The sequence below is a fragment of the Spermophilus citellus genome (assembly GCF_964194105.1).
Source record: "Spermophilus citellus genome assembly, chromosome: 15".
Classification (NCBI taxonomy): Eukaryota; Metazoa; Chordata; class Mammalia; order Rodentia; family Sciuridae; genus Spermophilus; species Spermophilus citellus.
This window is the reverse complement of record NC_138195.1, coordinates 35,266,999-35,282,787: the sequence shown is the minus strand read 5'-3', so window position 1 is coordinate 35,282,787 and position 15,789 is coordinate 35,266,999. Positions and strand designations below refer to the sequence as shown.

At 39.1% G+C, this 15,789-nt stretch overlaps 2 protein-coding genes across 23 annotated transcripts in view; one reads left to right on the top strand and one right to left on the bottom strand.

The window, feature by feature from the left end:
- The window catches only part of LOC308634041 (melanoma inhibitory activity protein 2-like), a gene marked incomplete at both ends in the record, with an annotated part of 120,304 nt that extends 108,982 nt beyond the window's left edge, over positions 1 to 11,322 (bottom strand). Inside the window, 2 exon segments of the mRNA XM_081267629.1 lie at positions 11,012 to 11,170; positions 11,267 to 11,322. Coding sequence (XP_081123755.1) covers positions 11,012 to 11,170; positions 11,267 to 11,322 — 215 coding nt within the window.
- The window catches only part of ANK3 (ankyrin 3), a 508,367-nt gene that overhangs the window by 212,290 nt on the left and 280,288 nt on the right, over positions 1 to 15,789 (top strand). The gene's annotated exons all lie outside the window — the stretch shown is intronic.

Below are 15,789 nucleotides of genomic sequence, written 5' to 3'. Positions count from 1 at the left end.
AGGTCCGCCACTGTTCAAGGTGATCCACTCCATTCCACCCTCCCTCGGGTCTCGTGTCCCTCATAGGATTACTTTTCAGAATTGTTCAGATAAAGTTCTCCACTATGAACCTACTTGGTCCTACAGCCATCATCAACTAGACAGAGCACACCTGAGCAAAGACCACATGTCCAGGTGGAACATTGTGGAAGTACCTGAGAGAAAGTGCTCAGTGAATGTTTGCTGAAAGAATGAACAGATGTGTAGGATGTGTGGATCTTAACGTTGCCTGAGCCAGCTGCTAGAGGTGAAGGGAGAATGCTGAATGAGGAAATCTCCCTTCCACCTGACATCTCATTCTTGTCCATGGGCATTCCCCTGATGAAATGTGAAACCACAACCCTGACCACTTATATTCATTAAGATACAAAGGGGAGTATTTTGCCAAAGCCCTGCTGGCTCACAGCAATATTCTAGTGTGGGACAGTAATCTTTCTGCCTCCCTAAAAATTCTAACCAAAGTTTTAAAGAATTGTAGTCATTTGGTCATTGATGATATAAATCTGAGCTCAGCATAACAGTTCTCTGAAATGAGCAAATGTCCTAAATATCTCTTCATAAGAATTATTCTTAGTTGTACCTGTATAAACATATAATTTAAAATGCAGCCTATCATAGAATTTATCCTAAAAAGATAATTGAGCAAGTGTGCAAAGATTTATGGGCAAAGTTTTTTTTCTCTGTAACATTTTTTTTTTAATATAACAGCTTTCTAAAAACAAAAAAGAAAGAAAAAGAAACATTCCAACTCTTTACTAGAAGTGGATAGTGTAACTGTCGAAGCACTAAAAATTATCACATAAGACACTCAGAGATCATAAAAATGTTGCTGGGTGATCAGATAGGATATGTGAATAAGGCATGATCCCCTTATCAGTTTGCAAGGCTGGAATTATACACATAGTGATATGGATATGTATTTTTTGAAATGTTAGACAGTGGTTATCTCTTGATGGTTTTTTTTCCAGTTTAAGTTATACATTGTTTAATTTTTAAGCATATGCACATTTGTTTTACATTCAGAAGAATCATTTTAACAAAAATATGCTTTAAGTTAATAAAAAATAGTATGAGGCACCATGCTTGACTAGAAACAACCTTAGCTGACAAGAAACAAAGCAACCACCGGCATTAACAACTTTTTACTTTATGTCCACAAGAGTGGGAAATCGGGACAGAATGAACTGTAAACCAGGAATTTACTGTCAATGACTGTGTTCAGAGCAAGCTTTGAAGTTTGTCTCCAGTTACCCCCATGCCTTATTCTACTACAGTGAATAATAACCATGACTATGGACTCCTGCACGCTTTCTTCCTACTGGATAAAATAAACTATGTGACATGCAAGTAGACTAATGCGTTTATGAAATATTTTCAACATCAAGGGCTAAAAAGTATTTTCTGAAAAGCCTTGAGTTTAACACCCCAAAAAATTGAGTTCATAATTCTATTCCTGAAAATTCCAATTACTAAAGCATTTACCATAGAAATCTGGAAGAAGTGATTTAAAAATTCCTCTTTGAAATTCCAAGATATCAATAAACCATGGACCAAGAGTGGTACAGTTATAATGTTGTTTGTACTGCTTTTTTTTTGTAAGTAGTTCAATTATTAGTAGCAAAATTCTGATCAACTCGTGGAAAATGTTTTAGAAAGCATAAGAGTAAATATTAGTGCTGTGGAGTACAGAACAGCTCCTCGGGTGGTTGAGAAAGAATGCCCCAGAAGAGATTTCACAACCCATAGTGTAGACTGTATCCAGTGTCGCACATCTGTGCATGAGAGAAAGTAGAGTCCTTAGGCTAAAAAGTAAAAATTTACATTTGTGTAACTTCAGAAAAATAAATCTATTTAGCCTTATGTTCTTTATTAATGGTTTAAGTAGATGTGGAATTTTTTCATTTTCACTGATTTTTTTCTAGAAATAACCATTGTTTATAAATCTCAACTTCCTTTTTCCTTTTATGGATAGATCATAGGTAGAAATCAAGAAAAATAATTCTGAGTTTCTCTTTTTAGATGAGGATTTTTCAATGTTAAAGGTTCAAGTTATTTTTTATCCAAAAGATTTCTTGTAGCGTCTATAAATCTGGCTCCTGGCTCCTTGGATCTCCTGTTGTTAGAAAGGAAAAGAGCATTTTAAGTAGAAATCTTCATTTTCTCCTTACATGGAGAGACAAATTACACACCTACTTTACTAAAAACAAAATGAAACAAATATTATACTCTAAGTTTTTTGGCCTTTTGATGGAGTGCTCTTGTTCATTCAGCTCCCTGAAACAAAACAATTGTTTTTGATAAAATTAGATCTGTACTTAATTCCTTAAGATATTAGTCAGAACAGATGGAGACAATGAGCCCAACAGAGTACTCATTTCTTCCCCTGCCCCTCTCTCTTCCTCTCTCTCCCTCTCCCCCACCCCCACACACTGCAAATGTGTTGATTTGAATGGTGATTTACAAGCTTTATAACTAGCTGGGTGCTGTGGTGCACACCTGTAATCCCAGTGACTTTGAGGCTGAGGCAGGAGGATTGGAAGTTTAAAGCCAGCCTCGGCAACTTAGCAAGCCCTAGGGAATTCAGCAAGGCCCTGTCTCAAAATAAAATATAAAAAGGGCTGGGGATGTGGCTTAGTGGTTAAGAGCCTCTGGGTTCAATCCCCAGTAACCCTCCCCACTACCCGCCCCCCCTCTCCAAAAAAAAGACCTTTATAACTATCAGAATTATATCTTGGATCTGAATAAAACTGATTTTGGACTTTTTTCAAAGTCAGTTAATTTACTATTTCATTGTAGTAGTTCAGATGTTTTCTAAAATTTTCAGTATTGGTAATTTTTTCAATGAATGTTGAAGTTGTGCATAATCCTTTAAATTTGGTCAAATTATATTTCTTGGCATTATGGTCAGAAATTTTTAAATTTCAAGTAACATAGCTAAACTGTTTCGACTTTCACAGGCTGTGATTTAAATTAGTGTTGTTTTTAATGGAACCAATTGATAAGAGCTTAGATCACATTATTGCAAGGGAAGCATATATCACAAGTTGGGATTAAGAATACAAATGAGGCTGGTTGCAATGGCCTGAGCCTTTAATCCCAACAAGTTCAAGGCCAGCCTCAGCAATTTAGTAAGAGTCTGTTTCAAAATTAAGAATAAATAAGAGGACTGGGGATATAGCTTAGTGGTATAGCACCCCCAAATAGTTAATCCCCAAGACTGCAAAATAAAAATTTAAAAGGCTAAATTTCACCAGGAACCAAGAATCCAGATGACAATGTTTTCAAGAGCCTTAAACTAATAGAATAGTAGTTAATTCGGGTGTTATTTGATGAGGTGCTATTCTATCTTCCCCACATCTGGCTTTGGTGTGTCTATCAGCAGAGTGAAATCGTTCCAAGGCATCCATTCTGATCAGCACTTTGACTCAAGGTGGCCATGTGCTCCAGCTAAAGAGGAGTGCTACTGAGGCTACTGCTGTCACTGGGTCTCCACCAAATTCTGACAGGACCGCAGGTACCTGTGAAAAAGCAAACTCCTTACTAACTGACGTCATTCCTTGAAACTCTGATGTAGACATGCAAGTAATCAGACATCAGCTCTTTCTTCACCCTTGTGTCAGACACTGTCCCAAGGATACCACAGTGAACAAGACAGCTTGAGACCTCCTAAGGATGGAGCTTCAATCTAGTGATGAGAATCAAACAGCAAATGTGGAAACAAGCCAATGATGGTTTGGGGTCCAAATAAGTGCTATGAAGAGGGTGCATTGGGCAAAGGTGGGTGAATATGACCAGGAGGTGCTGCTTTGCTTATGGTAGTTAGGGGAACCCTATCCAAAGCCATGACAGTTGAGTTTTGATCTGAATTACTAAAAGGAAACTTTTCCAGAAATGTTTTTGTCACATATAGGCTGAAGTGTCCTAAATTCAGAAAGGGACCCATGTTCTAGGAATGAAGTGAATTAAAGAAGGGGAGGGGAGGTGTAAATGTGTGCCCACTCCACAGCTAACTGTGACTGCATCCACAGGACAGGTAGATGTGTAAGAAGGCATATTGCATCAGGGATACAAACCCGAACCTGGAGACGGCCTTTGAGTGTATTGAGTGAGTGTAAACCTGTGGAACTTGGTGAAAGAGTAACTGAGGAAGAAGAGAAAATGGCTGAGCGCAGAGCTCTGGGGAGCCTGAAATTTAGAGATCTATAAGACAAGAAGGAACCAAACAAGAGAGACTCAGCAACACAATGATTAGTCAGAAGGAAGACCAGATAAATCTGCCTAATTGTGTAGGGAAGACAGTGATTTGTGAAGGAAGAGGTGGCCAACCATGCAAAATGCTCTATGGTATTAAATAGAAAATGGACCACTGACTTTGTAAGATGTAGGTTGCTGGTGGTTTTGCTAAGTGGATTTAAGAGAAAAGGGTGGTAATTAAAGCATCATGTTGGGCATTTTATGGTAAAGGGGGAAAAATAAGATCACAGCGGGACAAGTGGGACCAAGGGAGAGGTTTGTTTTTTATTTGTTTTTAAAGTATGGGAAGAGGATGGGTAAAGCATCCCTGTGATGGGAAAAGGATTGTGGAAGTGAAGAAATTGACAATTCAAGAGAGGGGACAAGGCAGGAGATGAGTCCGTGGGCATGAGAAGCCCTGATGATTGGAGGAAGCTGGTACTCACACGAAAGGGTTGGCCTTTGATAAAAGCGGGGACATTTCTTTCAATGTAGAAAGACAGCACAGTATCTGGAACAGATTCAAGAGTTTGAGAGTGGTAATCAGGAGATCATCTATCACATCTATTTCTCCATGAAGCATAGAAGCACCAGAAAATTAGGAATGAACAGGGCTTTGAAGATCAAAGAGAATTAGGCATGGAATCATTCTCATTTTGATGGGAAAGCAAGATCACTAAGGAAGATTCATGAAACCACCTAACACTATTGAGTACCCACTCAAGACTTTTAGTAATAGATTTCACATGCACCCAGCCAGTGAAATCAACTGATTTTTTTTTTCTGGTGTTGTTCAGTTGGCTATACCCAAGTGCAACTAGATTTATTTAAACATGGTCAGGGGATTTTTCCAAAAGGTTATGGTTGAAATGTAGAGTTTGGAGTTTATGAAGGGAGCTATTGCAGTGCTAGATCACAGAGTAAAAGCTGATAAGGAGGGAACCAAAAACAAGAGAGGTTGGGCAATAGTGGAAAGGTAGGGGGATCTGTGGATTTTATGTGTGGTCTATGTTGAATAGAGTATTAGAACAACTGCACCAAGAGATGTAGATGGTGGTTAATGGTTGAGACGCTTCTGGCATCTGCTTTCAAGGTGATGCAATTGTTGGTCATAAGATGGGGCACATGACCATGGGAGTACATTGATGACATGGATGGGGAGAGAACATTGGAGCAAAGTCAAAGACATAAGGGCCAGAGCCTTGGAAATACCGGCTATGCAAATGTGGAAGCTGCCAAGAAAGCTGCAGGGTCTATGTTGGAGAAAAGGATGCTAAGTCCTGAGGTTCAGTCATCAGTTACTAAGGATAGTAACAAGACTGTCTTTTGATGAACCAAACAAGAAAATCTAATGGGTGATGGTCTGATGCTTCAGAGGATCTGGGTTTTCAAAGGGAATGGAGAGGAAATTGTTTGGAAACTGCTAAAGGGGAGCAAGGACACAGGCTCCCATGGCTAGACCTAAATATTGTGATGTGTGAAAGGAAAACATTCTTCACCTACAAGGATTACAAAAGTGTCTTAAGGAGACAGTGATTTCCACTAGAAGAGCAACCAGAAAGTGCAGTCAGTATCTAAGAAACATGGACTACTGGTGGTAAGGTGTCCTGGATAGTAATAGGGAAGGTGAGACTGGTTGGTAATATAGAGTTCAGAGCATTTTGCTAGGGCCAATTCCTAAGTGTTTTGTTTCCCAGCCCCTAGGAATGGGTTCTGGACAGGACCTTCTCCAGGGAACTGCGAGTTAGCTTCCTGAGCCAAGGATGCCCATATATTAGGATGGCCATTCTCCTCAAGTCAGAGGTTGCCATGCCGGCAAGGGGAAAGCTCTGCGCATCTCATCTTTTCAGTGGTGATGGGACTGTCATTCACTATAGACATATGTATTTATGCACTGCATCCAGATTAGAAATACATGCTCAGGAGCAGTACCCCTGAAGTGTCTATAAATTTTGTATATGTGTGTATGTGTGTCAGAATGCCTTTTCCTGTGAAAATTATGTTGTAATGGTGGAGGGTATCATTTTCTCAGAAAAGTGCATGAAAACTTTTCACATGCAAATGGATAACCCAGATGTCTAAAGAGAACAAGTCCTCACCATCTTTTCCACTGTTTCTGTTAGGAAAGAGCATTCTAGTCCATGATGCTTCCACATAAGCAACCCAGCACGTATTTCAGTCCTGCTTATTAAATTTTATGAGAACATTGCTGTTATTAGACTATAAGGTTTTTGAAGGCAGGGCTGTACCTGTACCTGTTTCATAGTGCCCACATTAAATTACCCCCCAAAACACTTTAAAATGTTTTGTTTTTCTTTCCCCCTTGTCTTTTTTGGGAGGGCAAGAAAGGAACCATGAGAAGATAGGAAGGAAAGAGAAATAAATGAAGGAAGAGGACGTTTACTGGCCTCCTTTTTCCAATTCTGCCTAAAATGTAGAACTTCCTCTAGTCATCAGAGGGCAAGATGGAACTGACTGCATTTAGGCACATTAAGAAAAGGAGCCTGGAGGGAGGTATGGGGAATGGTCCTTAAAGTACAGCTATAATCTGCGAACAAAGGAATAATACGCTATTATATGGAAGTGAAAGAGCACTTTAGGGTCTTTTATGAGCATGTAAGAAGGGGCATTCAGCCCTTCAGCCAGTTTATCCTATTCCTCGTTTTGAGCAATGCTTTCTGAATTATCCTTGGCTTCAGATAACTCACAGTGATTAGAAGTGATGAAGCCACAGGAAAGGACCTTGCCCACTTCTCAGGCCGCACAGGGCCAGGTCTTATTCCCAAAAACACTGGCAATGACAATCCACTCAAGAACTAGAGATGCTACGTTAAGCACTGAGAAAACAGGCTATTCAAGGAACAGGCCCAGAATCTAAACTTTGGTTAAAACGTGAGTGTACACACCTGCTCATTTCCTCCCTTTTAACATCATTCAGGGGAACGTAAAGATGTTGACTTAATGATAAGATTTTTAAATTTATTTTAATTGAACTTTTTGGAAAGAGCAGTTGTTTTTCTTTTGTTTATAAATTCCTCAAAATTATAATGCTTTAAGAATTATGAAAAATACAAATGATAAAAACATTTACCAATCATGACCTAGGATGAAACAACACCTAGTATTAAAGGATTGATTATGACAATATTTCCACCTCATCTTTTGTCCTATATGCTATTTTTAATACCTAAAGTATATTCTATAAACAATCTTTGTAAAATAAATTTATAATCTGTTCTTAGATTAAGCCAGAAAACACAAGATCTCGTAGTTCTAAAATTAAGTATGAAGATTTTAGGTTTCAGGGCTATTTCTTTAGCAGAAAAATGGAGTGTGGAATTTCCTTGGAGAATACAAAATCATCTAATATCTAAGGAGCATTACAAAAGGAAAAGCATTTTTAACTTAAAAGTCCATAAGTACAATATAAATTTGTATCATAATAAGTTTCTACTGTTTATACCACCACACTTAGGGGGAGGCTCTTTTAAACTAGGATAAAGGCAAGGAATTAACATTAGGAACCCAACTTGCATTACAGTCCTTTCTCTTAATCAGTATCTAAGCAAGAGCCAAGAAGAACTGGGACAAGAGCTATTTTTATGTTATATGTTCTTTATTTCTGGGATTTGTGAGCGAAATGGTGCAATGAGTTTCCTGACTGCTGTTCTTAACTCGGGTTTATTTGGAAAATGTTGTTTAAAAAAATAACATTGGTTCTAGTTATTTTGCATTAAGGATTTACCAAACAATGTCAAATTCAGCATTCAACTGAGTGTGAAGGTAGCACCTGTCTTTTTATGGTAACAAAAGCAGTTTACTTCTGAGAAGAGTGTTTCAAGCATGGGAAGACATGATCCTATTATGTTCTTAATGACAGCCATAATTCCTAGAGAACCACTGAGTTATCTGGAAAGCGTGAAGTCCTCAGACTTAAAGGTCTCTCAGATCTCCTCTCATGATTCTTCTAACAAATGCGTCATCCTTCTTAGGGAAAGAGAGTGGTTTGAACCCTAAAGGTTTATTTTCACCATCATGGAACAATTCAAAGTATTCAAGTCAAGTACTGTAGAAGATAGGATGCAACTAAAATGAGCCGTTCATGAGATCCTGATAGAGGAGTACACTTCTCTGCAGGAGGCAACACTGCCCCATGACATCATGAACTGCACGTGGGGATGGAGATGCATAAGCCAAGCACGGCCCTCTGGTGCCTGGTCATAGGCCCAACACCAATGATAACAATGCATGTGGTTCTCCGAGCTCTGCCTACTGACATCTACTGGGAAAAATTAACTGACTGGGATCTCCCAGGGAATCCTAAGAAACAAGGCAAACGTTTATGGGGTGAAATGGTAAGCTTTTGAGACAGTGCTTATTTTAGAATTGGTCTTCATTCTAAATCCTTCCCCTGTGATCTTTGCATTCTTTCAGTGTTTGTTGACTGTTCCAGATTGCCCCTTCCCAGAATACGCACCAGCACATGCAGAGTCAGAGATGTGGCCTCCCATAGTCAGCCTGGGCTGCTCAGCTTGAGAACATATTCACACCTAGCATCTCCAATACAGAAAATGGAGTAGCCTGATTTTGTATTAATCAGTCAACAAAATTACTGATGAAAGGAAGACCATGTGGCTAGAAATCCTATAGATAGTAAATATCATGAGATTTTGGTAGAGTTATTGGGCAAGGGTAATCAAGGAAATTTATACAAAGGAGCTTATAATTATAATAGTTACTGAAGTAGATGATACCCCATTTCTGAATTATTACATTATGTGTCCTAAGAGATATGGGTCATGGATTTTAAGAATAGTAGATTTAAGATTCACATTTCCTTATTTTTTCATTCAATTTTCCATACCAATCTCTTTCTCTCCCCTCTCCCCCATCTGTCCATCCTTTTATCCCTCCTCCTTCCTCTACTGAGAAGGTCAAGTCAACCTACTCAAGTTAAATGCAAGCATAATTTAACTGCCTTGTGCTTGTATACACAGTGTAACCCACTACTTAACCATCCCTGTGTCTTAGAAATCTTATTTAAAATAGAAAAGTAAATCGTTCATACACGTAAACTTTGCTAATAAATCCCACCCTCTCTTCTTTTGGAAATAAAAGTAAGGCAGGGAAGAGCGCATGTTGGAAGAGTTGAGGATGGCCCCAGGTTCCTTCTTTAAGAACACTGTGGGAAGAGAGTCCTCACCTGTGCTCTTGGGCCCACCCTATTATCAACCTCTGTAAGACACCATTGTTCCCAGGCCAGGTAACCTACTTATACCCCCCCCCCTTACTAATTTCTAAGTCCCTCAGTTACTGAGAAATGAGAGATGAACTCTTTAGCTAGTGCCTTAGTCTGTTCAGTACTTGTGGGTGTGAAAGAGTGGGTGACCCCAAAGATGAAGCTTCAGGGAGGAGTTTATTGTCAGAAGTGAGATTTTTTTTTTTTAACTTGGGCTATTTTTCAATTTGCTGCTTATTTTTTTTTTTTTTAACTTGGGCTGTTTTTCAATTTGCTTCTTACTTTAATTCACAATTCAAATGAACATAAGTTGCCCCTGTCCACCTATACATCACATTTAAAGCGGGAGGGTTTTTTGTTTGTTTATTTTAAATGCATTTCTGAGTACCTTTAATGCATTCTTATCTGAGCACTTTGGTTTTTTTTTTTTTTTTTTTTTTTTTTGATCCTTATTATTTTGAAAGGATTTATCTGAGGTTCCTTCCCAGGTGCTTGTTAAACTGTTCTGTGAGACCCTGATGGCGTGAGCAGCTGTCTTCTGCCCATCTGTGGCCAGTCCCCTCTAACTTCCCCATGACTCATCTTGATTCTTCCAGAAACTCAATCAAAGGTAGCTGCTTTTTTTACCTTATTCTGCTGCGCAGTTTCTTCCTGAAGTCTGGGGCGATAAATAGAACTCAACACCTTGACATGGTCTGTGGTTTTAGGGTATTTTAGTAAGAGAACCTGGGCTGAAAAATGCAAATGAGTGGTCTTTAATTTCCCCTCTTCCAACATGGAACCTCCCAGTGCTCCTGCCCTGGGATGGAGCAGTTTATGACAGCACGGAGGTGAATAAATTTTATATTTGGCAGTTCTATGTCAAAGCAAGTCTCACAAACACAGCAGATGTACATGCTGGGTGACTGCCACTTGTGTGCCTCTGGGGAGTTATTTACTGATTATTGGCAGATTTGTGGTGGGGGATGGTGGAGGAAGGGAACCAAAGTCCTTCCCCTTCATTGTTTTCTTTTCTGAGGTATTGTCCCCAAAGAAAAACCTTCTTAGTCTGAATCCTTAAATGGTTTTTACACTTAAATGTTTGTGGTCCTGGTAACTGTTGGAAGCATTGCCTTGGAGGTTTTCCACTGAGCTGGGAGAAGCAGGCCCCACCCCTGTCACTGTTTAATTCCAATTGTTTATAAAAGAAAAGCATTTGAGAAAATGAGTTTGTGCCCTCTGCATGGCATTGCCTGGTTTTGTAAAGGGGATTTTCTCTGTGAAACCCATAAAGCAGCTTAAGTAATTGGAGCTAAATTATTCTCCCTGGAGCAGGGCCAGGTCAATGACCCTCGAGTGTGGAAGGGCACAGGGAAATCAAAGGTGGGGCAGCAGGCTCAGCTCTCCTATCCTCATGCAGCTGGTGATTAATGTGCAGCTGCCACTATGGAGACCCCACGGAATCCCCCTCTGCTTATCCCGCACTTCCATCCAGAGAACCTTCTTGATAGCAAGGCTCACCTTCCCACAGTGTGATGTTTCTCCTCTCCCTGTAACTCTAAGCCTCTGTCACTTTTACACTGGTGACAGTTAAATCGTAGCTTCCCACAACTTCTTCCTTTCCTATCAAGATCAAAGGTGGAGTTTAAGAGACTCTTGGCTGGATTTCTGAACTCTTTCCTGAAGAAAGAGAATCAACAGAGGATTGGCTTGAGCAACCTCTGGGACCTGCTTCATTTAGTCTGAAACAGACTTGAAATCTGTTCTAGAAATTACTTGGTATCTTCCCGTCTCCTCTCATTTGTAACATGCCAAGTGTTAGAGGACCCCATATTGCTTGTGCAGTGTGTACTGAGGAGCTATTCATGATCTGAAGGTTTTTGAGCACATTCATTTAAAGCCATAAATCCCTCCAGCCCTAACTTAATTCATTCCCTCCCCACCTCATACAATTCAGTGTCTTCATAAAGCCAGAACCTTACTCACCTGAACTCTATAATAAATAGCCCATTTTATTGCATTTTACAATATCACCAACTATTTACATATTATAGATATTTGTATACATCGTCTTTTCTACCCTACTATAGTGTTAATTTCTTAAAAAATCAATGACAAAGCATTTTTCCATCCTTGACTCTTCTTACTATAATGCTTGCACGTTGTATGTGCTGAATAAGTGGGGCCAGCACTATGGTTGCCAATGAATTTTTAAAATGTAAATAATAGATATGCAGCTATTAAGTGTGTAGTCTCAGCACCACTTTGCCCTTTTCCATTCGTTTCCAGGAAAATGTTTATTAACTAGACAGGGCCCTCACTTTATTTTTCTTCTCCTGCTGTTTTCTTCTCTTATTATGTTTTCTCCCTAAGTCTCTAATGACTTCTGGGAGATGTGGTTTGTCCTGAAAACTTGCTCAGAGGTTTCTTATTCTTCTCTGACTGTTGTGCCTACTGAGGACGGAGAGGATGGGAATCCCTACTTCTCCCCTCATTCCAACTCCCATTGTAGAGATTGATGCTATTTTCATACTCTTTTCACTGTTTCTTTGTATTTAGAAAGAATTAAGGTTCATGCGGGCTTTTAGCAGATATTTGTGTCCAAAGAACCTGAACTATTTTTGAGTCCATTTTTACAAGACGCATTGATTGTAAACAAAGGAGGAGGATTAGGATTTTATGTTTCAGATTTTTTATGTTTAAAGAGAAAAGCAATCCTAGATGCACTGAATATTTCATGAATTTGTTTACTGAGCTATTACCCTCCTTAGCATCAAACAATTACCCCTCACTAATCTTTGCTTAATGTGGTCATGAGAATTGAAATTTCTGAACATTTTCTTCAGTTTTGAATTGCTTGCCAGACCTATAACACACAAAGTCTTTGTACTCTTTCTCTGGTAATTGATGAAATCCAGCATTCAGCCTGTCTACATACACATCTTACAGAATGAGATCTTTTTTTCCAACTTCTCTGGTTGAATTTGTCAGATCATAAGTTAAATGAAAGGCTGAGGTTCAAGTAGCAAATGAGAAGCCAAGTGTGAGAGCAAACAGCACCAAAAATGTTCTGCATGTCCCTTCTTAAAGCAACTGTTGTACAGCGGGGTTGTGGCGTGTTGGTGTTCTCCCCTCTCCTGTGGCTCTCAAGAGCCCATCTTGTTACCACCTGTTTAGTCCTGGGGCAGGTCTTCTCCTGAGGAAGCTGAAACAGCAGTAGAGAGCTGTGACTGCATGGGAGAAATATGCACATTGTTTTAGCATGTTTTCTATCTTTTAAAGTTAGAATCTACATCTTTCAGCAGATAGTAGATATGCTCCTTTTCCCTCACTGTAAGATGATGGAGAACTTGTCCTGTGCATGTTCCTGTACCAGCCAGGCACGGTGGGCCTGTATGCCTGAGACTACTGCGAATTTATTTCTTGTGTGGATTTTGAAATTGGTACATTTTCTTTAAGGTGAACCCCTCCTATAAAACAGAAGTAGTGTCTCATGGGTGTAAAAACTGCTACTACTCCTGGCACCTACCAGATGCAAGGTCTTTACTGTATCAGGTACTTTAATAAACCCTTCAGATATATAACATCCCATTTAAATCTTTCAGCCCTCTGAAGTGGGTAATATATCTTTATTTAGCGGCAAATATAACACTTCTGTCTGGAAAACCAAAAAGTAAGGTTTAAAAAAAGAACAAACAGGAAGAAATACAGGCAACTGTTAACAGAAGGCTGAAGCTCATGGAAATGAAATTACTAATCCTGAGTCACACAGTGAATGTGTTTCAGAGCTAAAGTTCAAACCCAAGTCAGTCTTGCCCCAGTCTGTGTCCTTGGTCACTACCTGCTACTTTCTCCTGGAGGTTGTTAAATGCCACTACTTCCTGAGACAGCCAGTCATGACTTTTTGGGCTTGTTTTGGGGGTTTTCTTTCATATGACAGATTAAACAGGAGTAGGAAAAATTAGAGACCAAGGTCCCAATTTCTGCCACTTCTGTTATATGTTAAACTCCCTGCAGTCACCCAGATTCAGAATGGGCTGGCTGGGTGTCCGGACTTGTTAAGATTCAGACATGAGTTTGCTTGGGATGTAGCAGCAGGCAAAAGGGAGAAGCCTCCTTTGGTCCCTCAAAGAAGCCAGTGATGAGCTTTCCTCACACTGTTGCTACTGAGGCTGCAAAGCAGGAAACAAAGCCCCTTTCCTGGCTGACCCTTCCAATGCTGGGCAAACAAGCACAGCACAGTGGGGTAGTGATGGGGGGTATCTGAAGTTCAAGGTAACACCCGAAACCTCAGAGTCCATCTCACCCTTCAAGCTGAAAAGATGCTTTTCATTATGGAATGCTTAAGAACGTTCTCAAAACTTGGCCCCTGGGTCAGCAGGATCAGCCTCCCTTAGGAACTTGATGGAAATATAAATTCTCAGAGGGCAAGTCTCAACAATCGTTGCTTTAACAAAAAAAAAAAAATTCTGACACAGTATAAAGTGTCACAACCACTGGTTTAGTATATGCTTTTTCTTCTTTTTTTAAACATGACAAATATATCTAGTGACAGAGAAGCAACTAATCGTATCAACTCACCATCCAGAACTTAATCATTTATTTATTCATTTATCATTTCTTGACTGTCAAATACTTTGATGTTAATTTATTTTATCTTTATAATAATCTTGTGGGAGAATCTTATCCTCTTTTTACAGCTGAAGAGAGGTATAGAAATATTAGGCTACTTGTCCAACATTACACAGCTCATATTTGTTTAGGGATTTGACCCAAGTTTCTGGACATAAGTCTCTGGATATTAGGCAAGATATCCAATCCCAAAAAACTATCTCACAAACAGATACCCAAACAAAAATTAGTAATCCTACCAAGGGTATGCTCTCATGGTAATGAAACTAACCAGATCAACATAACAAGAGTTAAGCAAACTGACATTCCCTCAGGGGGAAAAAAAAATCACATAAACCCTGCTAGACTAGAGGTAAAGTGATTAAGGGTGATCTTGCTCTGTATGGTATATACTCATGGAACACTATGTAAATTGTTACATTTTATATTTTATATCCATGAGATTTCTAAACATCTGTTGATGTGTCGGTCATTCAGTAGACATGTATCAGGTAGTGTGTAGAGTACATTAGGCGCTGGGTAGACTCTAAAAAAAATAGAGGTAGCCTCAAGTTATTTAAGGGACACTTGTATATGAAATCGTTAGAAAACAGACTATAGGGCCTAAGTGACATGATGTAATATTGATTGAGTTAAGGGTGAGATCAGTGAGGGTCAGAAGATCCATTCACTATAAACAATTCAATGCTCCAGTGTTTTCCAGGAGAATAAATCTGTATGATCAGTAAATTGAATTTATTTACTCTGGCCTAGGGCAAAAAATGTGAGGCATAGCTTATTCTGTTTGTGTGTTTGTGTGTCTGCATGTATATTTTAAGTTGTGAGAGTGATTATGTACATGTAAAATTTCAACAGAAATTGCTAAATTGCCCCCAAATTTTATTTATATATACCTGTATACACACTCAGTTACATGCACACACATAAATACACATTCTCTGGCAATGTGTGATAATCTCTTCCTCCTTATATTCTTCAACATTGTATGATGATTATGGATATTTTAGTAACTACAAATGTACTGGGAAAAATAATGTTTCATTATTTTGCATTCAGGATTTTTAAGTTTAGTTTTTTTTAAATATTTCTTTGGTTGTCAATAGACCTTTATTTATTTATATGCACTGCTGAGAATCGAACCCAGTGCCTCACAAGTGCTAGGTAAATGCTCTGCCACTGAGCCACAACCCCAGCCCTGTAAGTTTAATTTTTATAAGTCTGTTTTATGTTTACATCCTTCATTATTTTTCATTGAAGGATTTCCTTATTTGTAAGAATGTGTCATACCTATAGATTATAATCTTTTGTGTGAGTTACATATATTTCTTTTCTTTCTGCGTGTCATGTGAAAAGGCTACATTTTTGTATAAACAAAATTATCAACTCTATATTCTCTGAGGGGGGTGTTGCTTGTTTTCATTTTTATTTGTATTGGCTTTGGTACTGGGGGGAACCCAAGGGTGTTCTCACCACTAAGCTACATCCCCAGCTACCCTCTCCCATTTTATTTTTTATTTTTTTGATTGTAGATGGACATAATGTTTATTTTTATGCAGTGCTGAGGATCAAACCCAGTGCCTCACACATGGCAGGCAGGTGCTCTACCACCAAGCCACAACTCCAGCCCTTCCCATTTTATTTCGAGACAGTCATGTAAATAGCTGAAG